This window comes from Glycine soja, chromosome 3, assembly GCF_004193775.1.
Source record: "Glycine soja cultivar W05 chromosome 3, ASM419377v2, whole genome shotgun sequence".
Lineage (NCBI taxonomy): Eukaryota > Viridiplantae > Streptophyta > Magnoliopsida > Fabales > Fabaceae > Glycine > Glycine soja.
Genome location: NC_041004.1, coordinates 18,938,806 through 18,960,532, shown reverse-complemented (window position 1 = coordinate 18,960,532; position 21,727 = coordinate 18,938,806). Strand labels below are relative to the sequence as shown.

Genomic DNA, 21,727 nt, shown 5'->3' with positions numbered 1-21,727 from the left:
CGAGTACGAAGGCCCAAATCCACTTCAGGAACTATAAAAAGAGAGTCAAGCCAAGGAGAAAGGACACACAGAGTCTCAGAGCACTCTCATACCTAGCTAAAGCCAGAGAACTCTTCCTTAGGGAATTTTATTCACTCTCTCATCATTTTTTCCCTTCTTCCATCCCTTCTCCTCCACTAATTCTTATACCCCCATTTCAGTGTAAGGTCCTCAATGACCATGAGAGGCTAAACTCCTAATTAGGGCATGGCACGCCTAAAAAGCCAAAGAGATGTATTATGTATTCCATATTTATCAATACAATAGGTGTTTTCTATCCTATTGTCTTTTTCTATTTCTATTTCATGCATTATTCATCTTTACATTATGTTAGGGGTTAGATGCTCGACAGAGGGTAACTCTAATAAAAATATAAAGAAAATATGCATGTATCAGTTATAAGGGTTAGGCGCTCGACAGAGGATAACTTCTAATAGAACAAAAAGAAAAGATATCATAATGAAATCATTGGTAGACATAGGATGATAACATTATGCTCATGCATTAAAGCACACATCTAGAATCAAAGCTTCATGCATTTCATCTATTGAATCTTTGCAAAGGCATTTGGGAGATAGGTAGGTAAAATAGGTTTGTCATCGTGAGGTATCAAAGCCAAGTAATCGAATATATGTGGGTAGGATAAATTCACCTAATTGATAAAGAAAAATCCAAAAATCATACATCCTAGGCAAACAAGACATGTTAGGTCCTAACATTCTCATTCTATTGAATTCTATAATTATTTATTTTACTTTTATTTTCTCTACCATTAGTTGTTATCTGTTACCATTCTTTTACTTCTTTTACACCACTCTTTACTTCTTCCCTTATGAATTGAAAATTATATGATACAAATACAAAACAAAATCCCTGTGCAATTCGACACTCAGACTTCCAAGTTTTACTACTTGGACATTTGGTGCACTTGCCTAACAGTTAACAGATGTGTGTGTGTTGGAAGAGAAATTTAATTGAATTGGGAGAAGCCCAATCCAATTAAATTTTGGACCATCCTCAGCGGGAGGTGAGCATTTGCTTGCTACACCCCATTGTCGCATCATATAGTCACACTTTGTGCATGTACTTCATGCTTTACATGCCTCATGACACCTAAGCACACTTAGTGGAGAATCTTGGAATTGATCTTGGATTAGTGGACAGAACCATAGCTAAAATTCACTAATCATAATTAGTGAAATTTTGGCTCCAAATTTGGCTCCACAAATTAAAATTCAAATTCAAGTGAAATTTGAATAGAAATTCAAATTTCCCTCCAATTTTGTGTGACACTTAGGCTATAAATAGAGGTCTTGTGTATGCATTTTTTCAACTTTGATCATTTGAGAAATTACACTTGAAAGTTCAGACCTCATTTGAGGCATAAATTTTGTGGCCCCCTCTCTCCCTCTTCCTTCACTCATCTTCTCTTACCTACAAGCTCTTATCCATGACTTCCTATGGTCGTGAGCTTGTTCTCGACTCATCTTCTCCTTGAAGTGGTGTCTTCAATCACCTTTCCTCCTTCCCCATTCTGCCGCCATTGATGTTCAAGAAGCAAAGGACTCCATTGATGAAGAAGATCCAAGGCCTACAAGCTCTACATGGAGCTACATCAAAGTTTGAATAAAATGGAAACTTGCTAACTTAGCAAAGCTATGGTTCACTCAATTTGCTCAGGTTTCTTCTGTCTAGCTAAACGGACATCATTACAACATTTTGTTTGTTTTGACTCAAATAATTCTCTAATGATTCGAAAACTTCATTACAAACATTTTCAAGCTTTATATAGACTTCAAAGCTTCGATTTGTCGAGAGATCCCAGCTAGCCATTGTCTAACAGCTTGGGCACTTTACACGTCGCATATTACAGTGTGGACAGAAAGTGTGAGGACCACAAACATCTTCTGCAGCGTATCTTCAGAGAAGTGTATCTTGCTAGTGTATTCTTGTATTCAGAGCTGACTTTTAGTTGACAATTCAAATACAATGTTAATAGTACAGGACAAAAAGAATAAAGAATGTCAAGACAAGACAATTCAAAACTTCCCTCTTGTGCGCTATGGCACGTATTGCTTATTGAACCATGGACATTACTTTATGATGATAACTCTTAGTTCTTGAGGATCAAGTAACAATTCCATGGCTTTTGGACTATGAGCCAAGTGTTGACTAGATGTTGAGGCAATATCGTCCAATGACTGATATTTCAGCTATCGTCCACAGCCTTTCTCCTCATGCTTTTTGCTTATATCTCGTAGAGATAGATAAACTTGTAACTTAAGCATGAAAGGTTAACACATAAAATTTATACATTGTTAACATTAAAACCTTAGGGACTTAACGATTTGGTACAGTCCAATTTGACTTGAACGCAGCCAAACTTAATAGAGTTTGTAAGATCAATAGAAAATGAGAAGCTGCGCTCAAACACAACAATAAACTCTCTCTTCCGTACACAAACATGTTTTGAAGGTGAATTAACCTCAAAGAGATTGTGATTGGTTGTCTGATAACAATGTTCGGTCTTGTGATGAACTCCATCTAATGGTGGCTTCTCTTTAGATTCCAGACTAGAGCAGTGAGCTCCCAATTTGTAATATCTTTTCAGAGCTAGCCAATCCTTACTTGTTAGATCCCTCTTCTGTTGTAAAGCAGCTACTTCATGCTTGAAGAGTCTACTTAGCCTTGTCTTTACATAGTGGGTTGAGGGTGTATATTCATCATCTTCAATGAGAATCTCTTTGCCCTTGTAGCAGTCTACTTTGGGAATCAGAACTGGCTTGTCTGTTGTTATCTAAAACTTAGTTGCAAAGTGTAAGATACAAAAATTGAGACCCTAGCATGAAGGGCATATGGACATTGAGCCTTTGCAGCCATTTGAAGGAAGCTTGCCTTGCCCTAATCTCTTCTTTGTACTGGTTTAGGTACAGATGCAACTGCGAGCCATAATCTGAGAATTCTCATTCTTCAAGGTAGATGTCTTCTATATGGAAGGACTCCCTAGACTTCTAGGGAAGAACCACGTTGAAGATTTCCATCAGACTAAGAAGTTGTTGAAGGTCTAAAGGAGTGGAGAAAGTCATTTCATCATAGGCAACCTTTTTGCTTCTCCAGATTGTAGCTCTTGGAGGATAGACCTACCTTTCAGACAATATGTGCTCAAAGATGATGTTTGTTGAAATCATTTGTAACTTAGTTTTTAAAATCATAAAGTCGACTATATGCTTAGATAATTGACTACACCGAGGCCTTGTATCTTAGAATTAAGATTAGCTTAGATAATTGACTATTTGGGTCTAAAGCTGATTTCACTACCACATTTAATCGATTATTTGTGAAGTAATCGACTATATGTTCTTCAAAAAACTCAAGTGATGTGAAGAACAATTTAATCGACTATATCTATTAGATAATCAAGTATTTCTGTTCTGGGACTATAAAATGAGTTTTTTAAAAGGAACTTGTGTGTGACACCCATTCTCTTATATTTTCACTTCATTTTTCATTGAGAGAAACTCATAAACTTATTGTGTCAACACCCTTTAGGTCCTTTGATAAAAAAACTTATTTTTACAGAAGAATCATTGGATCTTTGTTGTACAATCACGAAGAGATGTTGAAATTGCATAGTAAGTGTTTTCAACTTTCATATCTTTCACTAATCTGGTGAATTCTTTACTTAATTTGTGATTAGTTTGGTGAATTCTTTACTTAATTTGTGATTAGTTTCGTGTATCTTGAGTGAGTTACTCAAGTGTGATTTATATAGTAGGTTTCTACATGTAGATTTGTTTTTGTTGATAGGTTTTTAAGAGTTTTGCATGTGTGGTTACATGTGCATGTGAGTTTGGTTGTTAAACTCAATATTTAGTGGATAGATTCAAGCTAAGGTTGTTGCATATCAAACTAGATATAGATTTCTTTGAAAACAAATCAGTATCAATCTCTTAAGCATCTTCTCTCTAACCCTTCATCTTTTAATTACTTTTTGCCCAAGGTTCTTTACAGATTGGTTGTGATATTTGCTCTGTATCATTGAATCAACCTATTGTGTTTGGAAGTAAAAGGATATTTGCATAACATCTCAATCTCTTGATTCAATTGGTTTAAAGGAAGCAAATTGCAAAAATCTTTAAAAAAAGGGTAAAAAAAAAACATTTTCAAACCTCTTGGTTTAAGTTTTTGTGTGTCATTATTTCTAACACTACTCTTATGGTTAATAGATAGATAACCATATATTATATAAATTTGACCCTTATAAAACATAGAGAATCTGAGCCTATTTAACCAACTAATAGAAAAGCAATGCAATAAATTTTGAAATATTCTAATTAAGTAATAATGGATTTAGCACCATTTGAGTTGGCATCATTTGTATTCATGACAACCATGCATGCATGCCAGCTACTTGGGTAGCATTACTAAGGGGCAAAAGCCTTGTGAAACTCGCTTAAAGACGTGTCTTGAAGATATAACATCCGATATCTATATACTTTGTCCTTTCAAAAAAAAAAAAAAAACTAAATTTGTAGCATTGTGTAAGACACTCTTGTTATTACAATACAGAGTTTGTAGTGCATGTACAAGTAATGGCCAAGTATCTAAGCAAATTACATGTAGCAAAAGTCAAAGGCACAAAATATATTGAATTAGGCTACACATAAATTGAGAGAAGTTAGAATATATATATATATATATATATATATATATATATATATATATATATATATATATATATATATATATATTTGGTGGATTACTCAAATTAATAAGAAAGCGGTGCGGTAAAATTTGGAATATTCTATAAAAGTGGTCCCATCGTTATTAACACCATCTGAGCTGTATGCTAAGAAAATATATTTCTTACTCCATTATTTTTAATAATATTTATTTAATTTTTAATCAATTAATAAATGAGAAAGAGATAGATAATTCCCCTTATTTCATGACAATTTAAAAGGGATAAATTTTTTTAGTATGTCTTGCAAGAATAATTCCACACCTTGTTTTCTTCTCCCAAACAAACGATGAAATTCCCTGTTTTTTAATATTTTTTCCACTCTATTTCTGTGCCAATTACTTATACTATGTGTGGTTGGATGGAAAGAAAATAAAAAAAAAAAAAGAGGGAAAGAAAAAGAATTTTGAATGAAAAAAAAGTAAAATAAAAACTAATTTTTTATTTTTAGAAGTCTAATTTTTTTTCTCGCCTTTCTTTTAATCTTTGTCCCACAAAACAAAAAATTATATATTGCTATTCATATTTTCTTTTCTATCAATATTCTTGATATTCAAAACATCCCATTATGTTTGTCACAATTTTTATTTGTAGAGTTTTTAAAGCTAAAATATATTTTGAATTTCTAATATAAATATATTTTTAATTTATCCAATACCTAAAATAAATTTTTTTAATTTATCATAAATATAAAATATACTTAAATTGATTTTTAATTAATAATAACTTTTTTGTTACACTGGATAATGTTCCGTAAATTTGATCTTGGCAATGTCTGAGACTATGACCCGCAGGCTCAGTCCCATCATCATCATATAGAAACTGAAACAACCATTGGCGTAATGTGAACTAGTCCTCTTCCTTTCTGATATATATCCAAGGTTTTGAAATACAGTTTTCCTCCCAATATATAGTAATATTTATGTGGTTTGGAGTAATTATTAAGATTATGGCACAAACTGTGAAAGCTAACATCACACCAAGTTACCACTTACTTTATTAATGTTAATCTTCTCCATCTTTTTTTTTTCTTCAATGCCCCACACCTCTTGTTTCTATGCAAAACCTGCGTATGTTTCTCTGTACTCTCACTGCACGTTCTGTTTTTGTCTGCAGTGTCACTGTCCCTGTCTTCTTCAGCCACACCAAGAGTCCCTCTCTTGCACACCAATCTTTGTTTGAGACCCTTTTTCTCTCTCTCTTTCTAACCAGCATTGGAGCCTTGAAAGCATGGAACTTTCCTTAACCTGTTCCATAACTTGAAACTTCTAGAATGATGCATTAATTAAAGGGGTTGCAAGCAAACGGCACCTAATCCATTTCTCAATTTTTTTATATACCCTCCAACTTCTCTCTTTTTTTTTTCTTTCTTTTGTTTTTGTTATATATATATATATATATATTCTTAGTAGAAGAGGTGCTTAAACTTTGAGGTTTGAAAATTTTGTTTGTGTTTTTATTGAAATGTCAAGTCTACAGATGTGTCATGTGGTAGATTTGGAGCAAGGGAGTCTCAGTCACCACCACCGTTCAGTGAGTGGCAGTGACATGAGCATGTGCTTTTCTGATGCTGAGAATGGTTCATGCTATTCCCATTTCTATTCAACAAATGGTGACCCTTATGATGATTACACATTTGGTTGTGTTTCTGATGCTGAGGATGGTGGTGATGTTGATTTAAGGAGGGCTTCTTCTGTCACTGATTCTGTGGAGGTGGAAATTGAAAGTGGTGCTCCTGAAATTAAGGTGCATTTAGCCAAAGTGGAGAGGGATTGCAGGATTTGTCATCTTGGTTTGGAGAGTGATGATAGTCAAGAAGAGTCCGGAGTTCCCATTGAATTGGGGTGTTCTTGTAAGGATGATTTGGGTGCTGCTCACAAGAATTGTGCTGAGGCCTGGTTCAAGATTAAGGGGAATAGGTGAGTTTAATATTCTTTAATTTAAAGCTTATCTTTTCTTAGGTTGTGTTTCGTTTTCAATTGGAACTTGGAAGTCTCAAAATCTGCTGCAGAAAAAGTAAAATTGGAAAAGCCTCTTGTTTGGTTTTCAATTAGGCCAATTGTAAACTGAATCTTGCCTCAATTTCGCCTTGAAACTCAATTTGAAATGGAAGTAAAAGGAGAATTGTTTTTGCAAACGCATTTGTGAAATGAAGTTCGTTCAAACTTAAGTTTACAATTTTTAATCCAAAGATGCTCTTAGTTGGATTGTGAACTTGGTTTTTATTTTAACTTTCATAATTTTAGAAAAACAGAAAATACAAACCCTCCTTTTTCTTGATTTGTTGCATTGGGAATTTGAGCTTATTAACTAGTCATGTCATGCCATGTCACTGCTTGCAGAAAATTTTACAATTTAGTGACATCTTGTATTTAGTGGAAGGGTATGGATATGATACTCAAAACTTTAGTGTAGAAAAATTCTGAAATGTAAGTGAAGTATTTAGTAGGCAATTTAACTTATGAATGGTTTAATTGAATTTTGAGTATAAGGAACAAAACTTTTAAGGCAGAAAATTCCATCGTTTCTTCAAGAGTGGGGAATGTTATAGAAGATTACATTATTTAAAGAAGACTTAAAGAGTAAGGCATAAAGCATTAGTCAGTCTTACTGATTAGCTGAGTTGTGCAAGCAAAGTGGGATTCCTTGTTGCTTTGTCCCTTTTCTGAAATTAAGGAATTTTCATATTATTTCTTTTTCATTATCTTTATCTCAATCTAAGTGGAGATTTGACACCTTCGCCCTTTTGTTCATGTATTTGGGATTTATTTTTGTTGTCTTGGTGGATGCTTATAGCTTGATGATGTGTCACCAATGATATTTTAACCCAAAATGTTAAGGATTTGTGAAAATTTGTTCATTTATGATGTATGATGATATCAAACTTTTAGTATGCTTAGTTGTTTTACTCACCACAAGATAGATCCTAGTCAAAGAACTTTAAAGTTAATTATTGTCACACTGCATGTAAAGGTTCAGCATGTCACTTGCAGATAGTAGAACAGTTAAAACCTGTACTCATTGTAACTGTGCTAATCCCTGATTTTAATTGCAATACATGAATTCTAATTCAATATAATGCTATAATTTTTTCCCCTTGTTTAATGCATGGTAGTGAACCTATTTTATTGATGAATTATCTCTTCTCCATGTTTGGGACCATCTATGGAGGCAACTATGGTTAACAGTATAACATATCTAGTTGCTGATGAAGTGGAGGGAGGAATGTGAGGTGGTGAACTAGTGGGGCCATGGTCACCCCTAATTTTTGTGATGTTTTTTGAAATTACTATAAAAATTATTTTGTGGTCCCCTATATTAAAAATATTTGTCTTATCTATATAATTTATTTATTTTCTCTTATATTATTTCTGTACTCAATACAGTTATGTAGTTATTTTATTTATAAAAGGATAATAGTTATATATTAATTTCTGGCATATGTCTGTAACCAAAAAAAAAAATATCTTGCATATATAAATGCACATAAAAGTTTAAAATTTCTTTACTAAGCCATGCTATTTGATCATAGCCTCCCTTAAGCCAAAGTTATGGCTCTGCCCCTGCAAGCGCATGATTAGTGGCTTTATTAAGTGAAACAGAATATGAATATGTTCTCTGTTCTTTCTTTGACATATCGATTGATGCTTTTGTTTTATTGATAGAAAATTCTTGAAATAATCTTTTTCTTAATGGGTTTAGAAGAAGCTGCATGGTTTACCTTACCACGTGATTTTTTCATTGTCCCACCAAAGACAAGTGTAGATTTGTAGAAGGTATCAAGTAGGAATCAGAATCTGTCTGGTATGACATCTTAGTAGAAACACATAAGTTAACTGACAAACACTTTCATTCAATTTGAAAAAAATTCCTTGGTTGCAATAGTGAGGAATAATTGCTCCACCCATCAACTATGCCCTTATTCTGTGTATGAGCTTCTAAACTCTTAAGGATTTGGTTAATGTACTAAGTTTGTGGTTGTTGAAAATGTGGCCTTTTCTTTTCTGTCTAGTTTCTATCATGCATTGCCAATACTATGCGAGTTCTCTTTTGCTAGTTTATTTTGATTTTTCAGTTTAGGAGGGGATAATAATGCCCCTGATCCTTATACAGAGCATGTACTCAATGGTACCAGCAATTTTTCACCTGTGCTCTCTCTTTCCTGTTTCACTTAAAGCAATACCTTGGTGGGATTTATCATATCTACTTTCTTCTAGTTGTGTAACCTCACAATTATAACTGTAACTATTTATATGAACATCTACCTCTTTAGTTAAAAAAATAGGTTAAATATGTTTTTAGTCCATGCAATAGAATAAAATGAATAACTAAGAAGAGACAATTTATTTTTGAGAGACTAAAAGTGAACATTATTTCATTTGTGAGGACTAAAATTGTTTTTTTTGTCACGGACTCTCTGTGAGATTGGTGTAAAGTATCTATTGATTTTTTCAATGACTAATTTCAGTTAGAAAACATGACTTTGTTGATGACTAAAATTATATTTAGCCCTTAATTATTTTTTCTAATTTTTTTGTTTGTTAAAATTCAGGACATGTGAAATATGTCATTCTGTTGCACGGAATGTTTGTGGGGCAAATGAGGAGACAACACATACTTTGAGTGACAGCAGCAATGCTAATAATGCAGCATCCACAATCTCAACATCAACAGAACCTCGAAGATTTTGGCAAGGCCATCGCTTCCTGAATTTTCTGCTTGCTTGTATAGTTTTTGCATTTGTCATATCGTGGCTTTTTCATTTCAATATGCCCTCCTCGTAATTTTTCTAAAGCATAACTTTTTTTCTTTACTTATATTTTAAAGAAAAATGAAATCTAATTTAATGGGGGAGGGGGTGAAGAGAAAGAGGAAGAAAAATAGAAAGGAGAAACCACAATCTAAAATAGAGAATTGATTCTTAGAGATAATTAATGTTCTCATTTTAAGGCCTTACTGGGGCTATGTAAGTAGGCATTTATATCATCCTTGCCTCTATGCAAGTCAACAGTTCGTGATTTCGTCATTTATGTTGTGCAGTCTTCCTATAATATTGGGTCTTTCTTTATAGTGCTTTCTTATTCAGACAAAGGTATATAGCAGAGCTTGTCTATGTTTAGAAAAAAAAATCCCCCCTATTACTTTATTTTGCAAATCAATGTGATTTTGCATAAATATTAAATGTATATTATAGATATGATTGTTTTAAAGTGGACAACTCATTTTAGTCGGTAAAGTAATCTATTAACATTAACAATGTACCAAAAGGAAGGTTTTTTTATACCACATGTTATGATTCTATAAAACTTTTCCCTCCTTTTTCAACAATTTCAAGCCATTAATTTATCTTTTAGTTAAACGGTCCATATCATATAGTGATTAACAATTATTTTTTCCTGAAAGTTTCTACTATTTTGAGTCTCTCTAGGATATATTATGTTATCTTTTTTTTTTTCCTATCTCAAATTATTATAATATCTATTTATTTATTTTATTAGCAATGTCTATTTATTTATTTTATTAACAAGGGAATGGAAAGGAAAAAATTTAAGTGATTGGACACAAGTGATTTATGTGTTACAGTTAATGTTAAGTCAATCGAATATTATCTCAGTTTGATTTTTAACGAAAATAATTTTTTGTCAGATTTTATTTACCTTCTAATTTTTCAATCGAACTTCATATTAGTCAGATTAATTTTTTTCTAATGAAAAGGATTAAAACAAAAAAAATTAGTAAAGGAAGGTTTTTGGTGTCACATGTCAAGATTCTATAAAAATTTCCCTCCATTTTCAACAACACATCCAAGTCATTAATTGATCTTTTAGTTGAACAGTTACTCTACAGTGATTAACAAATATTTTTCTCAAAAAATTTCTTTTACTTTGAGTCCTTTGAATGTTATTTATTTTTATAATAATATGATTATAATATTTTTTTAAAATGACTATATTATCATTAAAAAATAATAATATTTAATATAATATTAATATATATATATATATATATATATATATATATATATAAACATTTTGGTCATCAATCTATTAACTCTATTTTAAGGGAAGGTTTTGGGAGAACAAAAGGTCATCTTTTAGATAATTTTTTTTTCTCTCAAACCCTCTCTCTCTAATTTCATTTTTTTTCAATGTTTTATTATTTTTATTTTAAAATCTTATGAAATTATTTATAGTTAAACACTGTATAAAATCATGTAAATAGTTTCATAAATAAATATTTTGTTGATTAATATTTAAATTATCATATTATAATTTTCATACTGAAATTTAATTTAAATATAATTAATTAAAAATTTTAAAATTTTGAATCTACTTTTAATAATTACATATACGAAATTTTTTTTCATTATTATTTGTATATACTCTTATAATATTTTACAAAAATATATAAAAGCAATTTTAATATTAATTAATTTATTTTATAAGCAAAGAATTTCATTAAAATAAAAACCAGTAGCACAATAAATGCCAAGCTTACAAGTCAAAACAAACAAAATAAATAAAGCATAAACACGATGGATACAGCTTTTGCCCAACCCCCTAACTCACCAAAACTCCCGTCACCCAGACAAACATCATAATAACAATGAGCTACATACACCAGCAACAAATTAACATAAGGAAACAATATTAAAACACTAAAACCGTAGTGATATGTCCCATAACATTTCAATTAATATCAATGCATGCTCTAGGATTCAACACCCATTCAGATAATGGATAAGTGAGACCCCCCTTTGCCTTATTCTACTGTCATGAACGGAATTTAATGAAATCAACAAGGCATTCCTTTTTTGTGTTTGTTGATGTAAGTATCCAAGAATTATGGCTCAACTATATTGACCATATTACCACAAATCATACCGCCATCCAATACTTTTTGTTATCTACACCACAATGATGGAAATTTTGGAACAAATGACGCACAATTATAATAAGTATATAACAACTAATAACAATTATAATAGAGTTAGAGACATTGAAGAGAAAATGAAATTCATCCTTAATATCTCAATTGAATCACCAACCTGAAATGAGAAAGATATTACTCTCTGGTTGGTTGTTGGAGTTCTCACATGATATTGGGTTATGGTAAAATTGTCTAATGGGGCAATAATTTTACAAGCACATGACAAAAACAGATTCCTCATTTAAACAGTAAGTGAGATTCAATCTATCATAAAAATAATCACATAATAAATTCAAAACTAATATCCATCAATTAATAAATCATAATTTATTTACATAATTAATATTAATAATCATAAATTTAATCTAATAATTAAACAATGTTAATCCACAAAATTCCAACTGCCAATCCATCAACCCCAAAACTATAAGAAATTCACCATCGCATCCTTATGTAATGTCACACTTAGTCCCCAACATCTCAAACATGCCGGCCAAACTCTATATGTAATCTCATTGTTAGTACTAATTTATTAATTTTATTTTTACTACAAAATAGATTTAAACTAATTATCCAAAAGTAACATAAATTAAAAAAATAGAATCATTTTTCTATGATAAAGACTACTTTCTACTGGAGACAATCCGATTCCAATCAAATACAAAAGTTATCGACAATAAAACTCTCTAATTATTTAATAAAGTTGCATACTAAGAACTCCAACAATAATATATTTTTAATTTATAATAAATTTTTATTGTTAATGTATAAAATATATTTTTTAAAACTTAATATATATTTTTTTTATACTTATATTATTCTATTTTTATAGTCTTTCCAACAAGCTACATTTTAATGGAAAAGTAAAAAAAAAAAAAAAAAAAACACTACATTTTATGGAACAGAAACTAAAAGGTTCAATGGTTAATGAAATGATGCATTAAATATTTAAACTTTTGGAATTGACAAATTTGCAGCCATTAAACATTTCGTGAACCACCAAAGCCTATATCACAATTAACATACTAATAAACAAGTGGTGTGGTAGTTTTTGGAATATTCTAATTAACTAACTAATTCAGTAGCATCAGAGTTGGCATCACTGTGATGTTTGTCAATCATGCATGTTGAACTTGGAGACTAAATGTTAAAATTAAGATAGGATTGGTGCGTGCTTTCGTGTGTGTATTAGCATCCATTTGAGCTAACATCATTATGATATGTTCCAACCATCAACCATGAATGTTCAACTTGAAGACTAAATGTTAAAAGACAAGATCGATGAGTGTTCTAGTAAATATATGTCAGCTGCTTGGGTAGAGCACCACTAAAGGGAAAAAGTCTTGAGACTAAATTGAAGACGTTCCCTAATTAACATGACAACCAATATCTAAAACTGGATTTTCAAACTATGTGCAAGGTGCTCTTGTTATTACAATAGAAAATAGTAGTGCGTGTAAAAAAATGGTCAAGTCTCTAAGCAAAAGAGGAAGTCACTGCATCTCACATGCAAAAGAAGCCAAATGATGAAGATTAACTTACAAATTGCTTGATTTGGACAGTTTCAGAAATCAACTTTAAGAGCTCCATGGATGAATGTTCAAGAATCCGAAAAGGAAAAATGGAGAAGAAGTAGAAAAAAAAAGTAGTAAAACAACACCATGATTGATGCAAATAGATAAGTCGAGAAGGATTCACCGTTAAGGATTTCATATCGTAGACAAGAATCATGATTCCATTGAAGAAACTCAAGAAGCTTCAAACTCTCACTTAAGCAAAGGTTAATTTCATTAAAATGATTAAATTGTTTACAAGAGGGAATAATAGACAATATATTCCTTAATTAATAGACCTAACAAAGGTAATTAGAGCAACATTAGGTCTTAATTATAATGTTCAAAAGGCCCAAAATTAAAAAACACAACAAAATGTGCAAATACAAAAAATGTTGTTTGGGAGCTCATGCTAACGTCCCGAGCTTAGCGCAAGAATGGCAACAAAATGGTGTTTTATGTCACTCTATCGCTAAGTGCCACCTAATCCTAAACTAAGCATGAGATTGGCAAAACCCAACAAACTTGTTGTGATCCTCAAGCTAAGTGCCAAGTCCTAGGCTTACCATGAAGATGATAGAATTATCAACACATGCTTGTCAAGGACATTGAACACATAAACTTAGAGTTCTTGGGTTAATTCTTCTTATATTTTGTTACCTAGGCTTTGATATCATTTTAAATTCTCTCAGTGAAACAAAGGTAATAGACACATAACATATTGAATTAGGGTACACCCATAAATTGAGAGGAGATAGAAAGAATATATTTAGTGGTTTACAAATTGTTTTTGATTGAACATATACATGAAAAGCTAGGAATTATATTGAATTCATTCTACATCTCACGAAGAATTAGAACTTATGTAATAAACTAACAAAAAGGCGGTGTGATAAAATTTAAAATATTCTAAGAAAAAAAAATTCAAAAAAATAATTAATTAATCATATTAATTATATCAATCTAAATCAAAACTATTTTTTTCAACTTATATATCATTCATTGGTACATAGTATAAGGAAAAAAAAGTTATCTACAATCTCAATTAAATAAATAATATTTGTAAGATAAGAACATCAAATAAGATAAAATTAATTAAAATTTACTTATGTCTAATATTTATACAAAATGATTTTTTTCTCTCTAGACCAAAATAGTACATCCTATATGAGACCTTTTGTAATTGGAAAGCCTAAAAGTTTGGAAGGAAAATTTTGCAAGTGAATTGACACGTCCTACACTTCCCATGTGACACCTTTATAAATTGTATTGTTCTCTTCTTGGTCCATTATAAATTGTACTGCATAGATATATAATTTTGACAGTATTGTCATTGAATGGAGACAACAAAGGACATGCAGGTGGAAACAAAAGAAGGAAAAAGAGGGTGCACGCGTATAAAATTTCAAATCAGTCACTGTATTTTGTCCCGGGCATTACGGAAAGCCAAAAAAAAATTAAAAAAGAAATTAAAAACAAATAAATCATGAAGGAAATTGGAAGCAAAGCCTAAGAAAAACTACTTTAAAGGGCATGAAATGAAATAATGCTTAAGACAACAAAAGAAAAAGAAAAATCTATACAACTTTTTCAGTTTTTGTTTTTTCTGGCTTCCATGTTAGTCCCGTCTTTGAGAGTCTCTTGTGCATCATTTTCCATTCCGAGGCTGAAAAGACAAGCTGCTTGAAGATACAAAGAAGTAGGCCACTCTGGAGATACCACTTGGGCTTGCATTGCATCCCCAAGGGCTTCTTGTGCCATGTCATTCATTAAATAAGATAAGCAGCGTCTTGCATACACTGTAGGTGACACCATGGTCCCTCCATCTATGAACTGAAAAAAAAAAAGTATAAGATATAGATAAGTAAATAATGCTAGAGTTTAATTTATTTATTTATTTGTCTTGGCCATAGGTATCCTCTGTCAGAGACACTCATCATGGATATAGATAAGTAACTAATGCTAGAGTTTTATTTATTTATTTATTTATTTGTCTTGGCCATAGGTATCCTCTATTAGAGGCACTCATGTTGGAGCCTGATTGGACCTAGAATAACTCCACAATACAAACATTTGATGGTTAGGTTAGAGTTTACTTTTTATGTCTTACATTTTTATTAATAAAAAATCATACTTTTAAAGCAGTTATTTAAAATTCAACAAATTGATTATATATATATATATATATATATATATATATATATATATATATATATATAAAATCAATTAGCATGTAAAAATATTTTATAAATTAGCAATAAACTATTTTCTCCTTGTTTTATTTTTAAACCATCACATCTACAAACAACTTAAGGCTAGAAGGAAAAGGCCTAAACAATATCTACTAATGCCCTGCTTGATTATGTAGTGGGAAACCCCAAACATGATTTTGCTACCCAAACATGATTTTGCTAGGAAAAAAAATGGTTGTCAAGTAAATATAAAGTTTGTTCTTAAAAATACATTTGATGTAGAAGTAAGAAAAAATCATTAAAAATGTAACTTTTTCATTTGTGGGTTAAAAAATTTATTTTGAATTTACTTTTGAAAGAAAATTTCTTAAATATAAATCACTTTGCTTTAAAATTACTTTTAATTAAAATTATTTTTTCAAATTCAGGATGATGCAAAATTAAGTTAACAAACGATAATCCAAATTAGATGTTTAACAAGACAGTATGCAACCATCAGTCATTGCAACTCTGCAACATTAACATTAAGCATAGCTTCCAATTTAAGCAAAAAGTCCTTAAATTAAAATCCTCTTACTTGAGTGTAGCAGTCAATGGCAGTAACAAAGTCCTTAGCTCTAAAAGCAGTATCTCCATGCTTCTTCAAATTCAAGGTCTCTTGCATTTGACTGGTCCACAATTGAAAGGAAAGCTGCAGTTTCAACATTAAGAAGGATCAACATTAGAGTTGGTAACAATAAAAATAGAGGGAAAAAGTGTGTAAGCAAACCTCATTGGCAATTCCTTCATCATCCTTGTAACCAGTTTTCTCCAATATTTCATGTATTGCAGTAAGGTCCAGTCTCAAACAAGCTTCACCAAAAGGTGTCAATGACAATTGCTTTGTTGAGGATGCAGTTTCTTGCTGGAGACCCATCAGAACATATGAAGGGACCTGCTCATATACTATCCAAATGAGAAATTATAATCTTCCCAAGATAGGTATAAGGTTCTCACATTGCTTATATAACATTTGTTTTTGTCATAGATGCTTATACAACATCTTAACAATTAAACTACATGGAAACACTAGCATAATTCCAAATTATGTGCAAATAAGAATTTAATTTACATACATTGTTAACATAAAATATTTTTACGGTGAAATCTAACAAGACATTGAGAAAAAAAAAAAAGTGATACACTGACAATGTATGTATAGTTTTCTATTGTCATCCAATCGTAATCTACAATGTATGGTAAGTTTATTGAGTTTTACAATAATTACCTTAAAAGTCATACAAAAGATGATTTGTGATTGGATATCAGTCTAAATTTATTTTACATTATGAGTGCATAACCATTAAATTCTAAGACATTTTTTAATCTCTACATCATATTAATAAATAAATGATAAGGCAAAGTAGTCAAATCTCATTGAATATCGGTGTAAATATGCTTTACAATAATAATGTATATAAATTAAACTTTAATAATCATCATATACTTAAATTTCAATTCACTTTAAGTGATAATCAGTCATCTTAAGAAACACAACAACTGGAAAAGAATATGGAAAGTATGGAGGTACTTCATCAGCATGATTAGACGAAGTTTCCCAAATGCTGCTAAAAAATTAGGTTCAAAAATAAGGGAAGAAGAGGAATATTTGTGTAATAATAGAAGTAGAATAATAGATATATGAGACCTAAGCATAAACTATTATTCTAAAAGCTTATCATGCATGGAATATACCTCTGTTTCTTTCTGAAGTGACAAAAGAGATGCAACAAGAGACTTTGCATTTGGCCTCTCACGAGCTTCATATTGTAAACAACGAGAAGCCAAACGAACCAACTCAGTTCCATCATCCTTTGAAAAGTGACCCTCTAAGGCAGAATCCATCAACATCAAAAAGTTTTTGCCACGAATTAAGTCAAGTGCCTGTAAAAGAACAAAAGTGAATGCTGTGAATATCATATTTTTGTTCTTCATTGAGTTTGGTACATCAATGAACCACCTAATTTATACTAGACATGGTCTGCGTGAACATTAAAGATTTAACACAGATATTTCTACGTAGAAGTACTATTTTGCAACTTGAAATAGATCCAAATAATTAATACACTATGAGTCAATGACTAATATACCAAAAGATTGTAAACTGGTATTTTTTTATTTTTTTGTAGTTATTGTAAAAGACTATAAACAATATACTAGAAAAGTTTCAAAATATGTCACATGAGAATTTCTATAATAGCAATTTCTTGCTTATGATATTGATATAAATTATAGTGTGTCCCACACGCTGAATGTGTATTTTAAGCAACTATATCAGCCATTGACACCATCATTGTCCAAAATCAATGGTGTGAAGATCTCATGGAATTTTAGTTTTAGTACTTCATAATGGAAGGAAAAGCTTACATGGCTTGGTGGAATATGTTTACCACTCAAGAGATCTAGCAGCAGAGTTCCAAAACTGTAAACCACACTCTCTGGAGTCACTCTACCTGCATATAAACCCAAATGTACCAAAGAACAACAGTCACATACTAAAATATGTAAGCATACGCAAAATAACTCCAGATATGTTTCCCTCATCTAAAAGAAGGATTTTCCTTAGGGTAAGGAAACAATAAAAAAAACAAAATAAAAAGAAAAGACAAGATGAATTTCTAGATAAATTCCAATATAATTTGGTCAAATTTTATATTTCTAAAAACGAAAGTCAAAAGCAATTAATTTTTTACTTATTTGCAGAAGAGGATGTAAAATTAAATACAGGCCCCCTTTGTGATACAATAAAGATCCTACCTAAAACAGAATAGTACAACATTGCCAATGGCTCTTTGACCATTCTGAAGTATTTCAGACTAATCTATACTTTTATGGCTGATTCAGTGGCAGATTTCTCAGATCTCTTTCAGTTATGCCAAAGATCAAGGACATGCTTTCTCATGCAACCAACACACACAAACATCCTAAAAACTTTACCAGTCCTTAAGTACTCAGGAGGGGTGAAAGCCAGGTTTGTACTGTAACTCTTGCCATCTCTACTGTTCTTCATGAGACCAAAGCAAGACAACCTGGGATTAGCATCCTGTGTATACAACACAAGCCAGTCCAAGTTACAAATAGGAAGAAACAAGATTTAGTTAGAACTTGGAAGCATTTATTAACCACCAATTATACCTGATCAAACAAGATCCTGTAGGCATTGAGATCATGATACAAACCCCTTCCTTTACTAGTGCAATATTCTAGAGCTTGAGCTAAGTAGAAAGCCACCCTCAACCTCATTGCCCATTTCATTGGTTGTGCCTCCCCTGCACCAAATAGACCATGATTTATTTTTGTTCAGAATTAAAAGGCATATGACCACAATTTAAGGAAATATTTAAAACCCAACAAAGATTAACATAAAAGTTAATGGTATTCACAAAGAACTCACAATGAAAGAGATGCTTGGCCAGAGTTTCATGTGGCATAAACTCTGCTACTAGCAGCCTCTCTTCCCCTTCATAGCAATAACCAACCAAATTTGCTAGACGTTCACTTCTAAGGCTCCCCACTTGTTTGGCTTCCTCCTAAATTCACAAGACATTATGTCAAATTCAATAGAAGAAAGAAAAATGCAAGAAAGTTAAAGTTTCTTTAAATTGCAGTCCGCAAACGTATTTGCAGCCTCAATATCAAGGTTTTGGAGATCTCCATGACAGCATCACAACCACAATTGTGACTACAGCATGGAGATCTCCAAAACAGCATTGCAACCATAATTGTGGCTACATCAGCTGCATTCGGAGATCTCCACAACTACATCGCGACCACAATTGTGACTATATCAGCTGCATTTATCCACAACAACGTTTTAAAAAACTGTCTGTGACTGTGATTTCAGCCACAACTTCACCGCAACAGTAATTGTGGTTGCATTAGCCACGTTTACCCACAATTCTCATAATATCAAGGATAGAGACAAGACTGCAACCCCGACCGCAACTGCAATTTAAAACCTTGGTCCACAATTATCTTTAGAGGCCTTTTAAAACTGGACAAAAGTAGTTAAAAAGGGAAAAAATAAATGAAGTGTGAGTGCAAGTTACAAACGAGGAATTGGCGAGAATCAGGCCAAGCAAACTTGTTGAAACGTTTGATGGCTATCCACTGTCCATTATCAAGTTTTCCTTTGTAAACAACATTTGGAGCTTTCTCACCATGCTCAGACACTATGTTTTCTGAGGAGAACCCATTTGTGGCAACCTTCAGTTGCTCCAAATTGAACTCACCAAAACTTGGCCACAATTTTCTCTCACCCTTCTCGCCATTTTCTGCAACAAAGACAACATTTTTAAAAGGAAACAAGAGTTTCTAGACAAAGGGTGGTGTGTGCATGTGAGAGTGTGTGCTGAAAACACAAAAACAAAGAACAACACAAACCTTGGTCAGAGGATTCAAGGACAGAAGGTTTGAGGTGGGAGTGGAACCAGCAGAAAGAGAATTTAGAGCAACGAGCCCCCATGTAAGTGCAAGAGAGGAAGAAGAAAGAACAAAAAGGTGCAGTTGAGGGTTGAATGCTAATGAAGAATGATCACACAGTGGTCATTGTTGTGAACCTTTTGTGTTTGTTTTGTTATGCTTGAACATAAATGGCAAAGAGTACACAATTCAAAAGGTTCCTACTAATAGTACTTAAGGTGGCTTCAACAACTCTTCTTCATTTGTACCTCAATTGCTGTTGCAGTGTACACAACAGTGACAACACAAATACAAGACGTTAATGTTTTTACAATTTTTTGTTATCACTTTCTTCTTATGTCTTTCTCTATCCCTTTCTTTGAAACAGGCTTTTTTTTCTTCAGTGATTCAATTTGTAAAGGGCCTTTCCCAATCTTGGCTTTCTGGTTTTGGCTTTTTGCTTTTCTGCTTTCTCATCATTTTGCTTAGCATTTAATAAAAGGAAATTTAAGAATACCTTTTATGTGAATTTGTTTGCAATCTATTATTATTATTGTTAAGTACAGTATATGTGAATATCTTTAGTGTAAATGAATCCCATTTCCAATCTAATGAAAATTAATTTGTATTCTTAACTCCAAAAGTCCACTATTTAACCCAGTGTTATAAATATCATTCTCATCAGGGTTATAAATTTTATTTTACTGTGACATCATATTATTAAATAAAATGATATGGTAAAACAATCAAATTTTATTGAATATTTATATAAAAATATTTTACACTTATAATATGTTAATTAAATACAATAGAAAATTAGTACAGTGATTATTATATCAGCACTAGTTCAATTGTATAATTGATTCAATTCAATAGTCTACTCGAGTCTCAAACCAATTATCTAACCTCTTCAACTTAACACAGTTGTTATAACACTAATTCAATTATTTAAGACAAATTTTGAATTGCATAATTACTTATTACTATTTTTTTCTTAAGAAAAACGATAAATACATTGCATTTGTGATACAATGTTATTTTTAACTATTGGTAATTTTTTAAAAGAAAAAAAGTTATATTAAAAATAATTACTTTAAAGTAATTAAAATGGTAATTTATGATTGAATGATAGCGTAAAATTATTTTACACTACTATGGCTGCATACACATTAAATACTCTTTAAAACTAAGGATATTGAGAATAATAGATTGAAATAGATATATTAAAAAAATCTTAAAAACACTCTGAACGCTCTCATCAAAGAAAAATATCAAAAAAATGCTCTTGTTAAAGGAATGACACCTATAAACATTCTCATTTAATACAGTTATTATAATTTATATTTAAAAAGTGATTATCCAATGAATATGAGTTAATTAAGTTTATGGGAAACACCATAAATTTGATTTTCATATAAAGCATCATTAAGAAAACGTGATGAATTATAAATATGATTAAACTTCATATTAAAAATTAATCTCAATCAACTTAAAGGATTGAAATTTATGAGAATATCTTAAAATTTTATTAGAAAATTAAATATTCTAATTATGATAATTATATATATATATATATATATATATATATATATATATATAAAGTGATTTGTTCACTTCTAGAAACCAGTCAAATACACCTTTAATAACAAATTTGATTTTGAGTTACTATAGACAATAATAAATAAGAAAAATAAAATAAAATCACGTTTAGAATTTTGCGACCCTCCCCAATACAGGCACACTAAGAGGACACTTGATAGGAAATAATTAAAACCTTTAGTTGATTATTTATATAAATTTCTTGAAAATCAAAGAGTAAGTAATATTTCTAT

At 31.2% G+C, this 21,727-nt stretch overlaps 2 protein-coding genes across 2 annotated transcripts; one reads left to right on the top strand and one right to left on the bottom strand.

The window, feature by feature from the left end:
• The first annotated feature begins 5,644 nt into the window (after window positions 1-5,644).
• Window positions 5,645-9,926, top strand: LOC114406253. The gene is made up of 2 exons (XM_028368906.1): window positions 5,645-6,699; window positions 9,333-9,926. The coding sequence occupies exons 1-2, from the start codon at window positions 6,245-6,247 to the stop codon at window positions 9,562-9,564; spliced, it is 687 nt and encodes a 228-aa protein (XP_028224707.1). The 5' UTR covers window positions 5,645-6,244; the 3' UTR covers window positions 9,565-9,926.
• A 4,703-nt stretch (window positions 9,927-14,629) lies between these two features.
• LOC114406252 (serine/threonine-protein kinase BSK6-like) lies at window positions 14,630-19,959 on the bottom strand. The gene is made up of 10 exons (XM_028368905.1): window positions 19,878-19,959; window positions 19,548-19,768; window positions 18,889-19,024; window positions 18,630-18,763; window positions 18,432-18,537; window positions 17,862-17,947; window positions 17,190-17,378; window positions 16,225-16,389; window positions 16,033-16,146; window positions 14,630-15,096 (listed from the first exon to the last, which is right to left on the bottom strand). Exons 1-10 carry the CDS (start codon window positions 19,957-19,959, stop codon window positions 14,854-14,856), a joined length of 1,476 nt encoding a protein of 491 aa, XP_028224706.1. The 3' UTR covers window positions 14,630-14,853.
• Between the last annotated feature and the right edge of the window lie 1,768 nt (window positions 19,960-21,727).

What these genes read in the sequence shown, in the direction of transcription:
- LOC114406253 (XM_028368906.1), top strand. Translation starts at nt 6,245, where the DNA reads ATGTCAAGTCTACAGATGTGTCATGTGGTAGATTTGGAGCAAGGGAGT. An exon ending in TTCAAGATTAAGGGGAATAG is followed by an intron (nt 6,700 to 9,332) that starts GTGAGTTTAATA and finishes GTTAAAATTCAG; the next exon opens with GACATGTGAAATATGTCATT.
- LOC114406252 (XM_028368905.1), bottom strand. Translation starts at nt 19,959, where the DNA reads ATGGGGGCTCGTTGCTCTAAATTCTCTTTCTGCTGGTTCCACTCCCAC. An exon ending in CTGATTCTCGCCAATTCCTC is followed by an intron (nt 19,025 to 19,547) that starts GTTTGTAACTTG and finishes TTGTGAATTTAG; the next exon opens with GAGGAAGCCAAACAAGTGGG. An exon ending in CACTTCAGAAAGAAACAGAG is followed by an intron (nt 16,390 to 17,189) that starts GTATATTCCATG and finishes GTATATGAGCAG; the next exon opens with GTCCCTTCATATGTTCTGAT.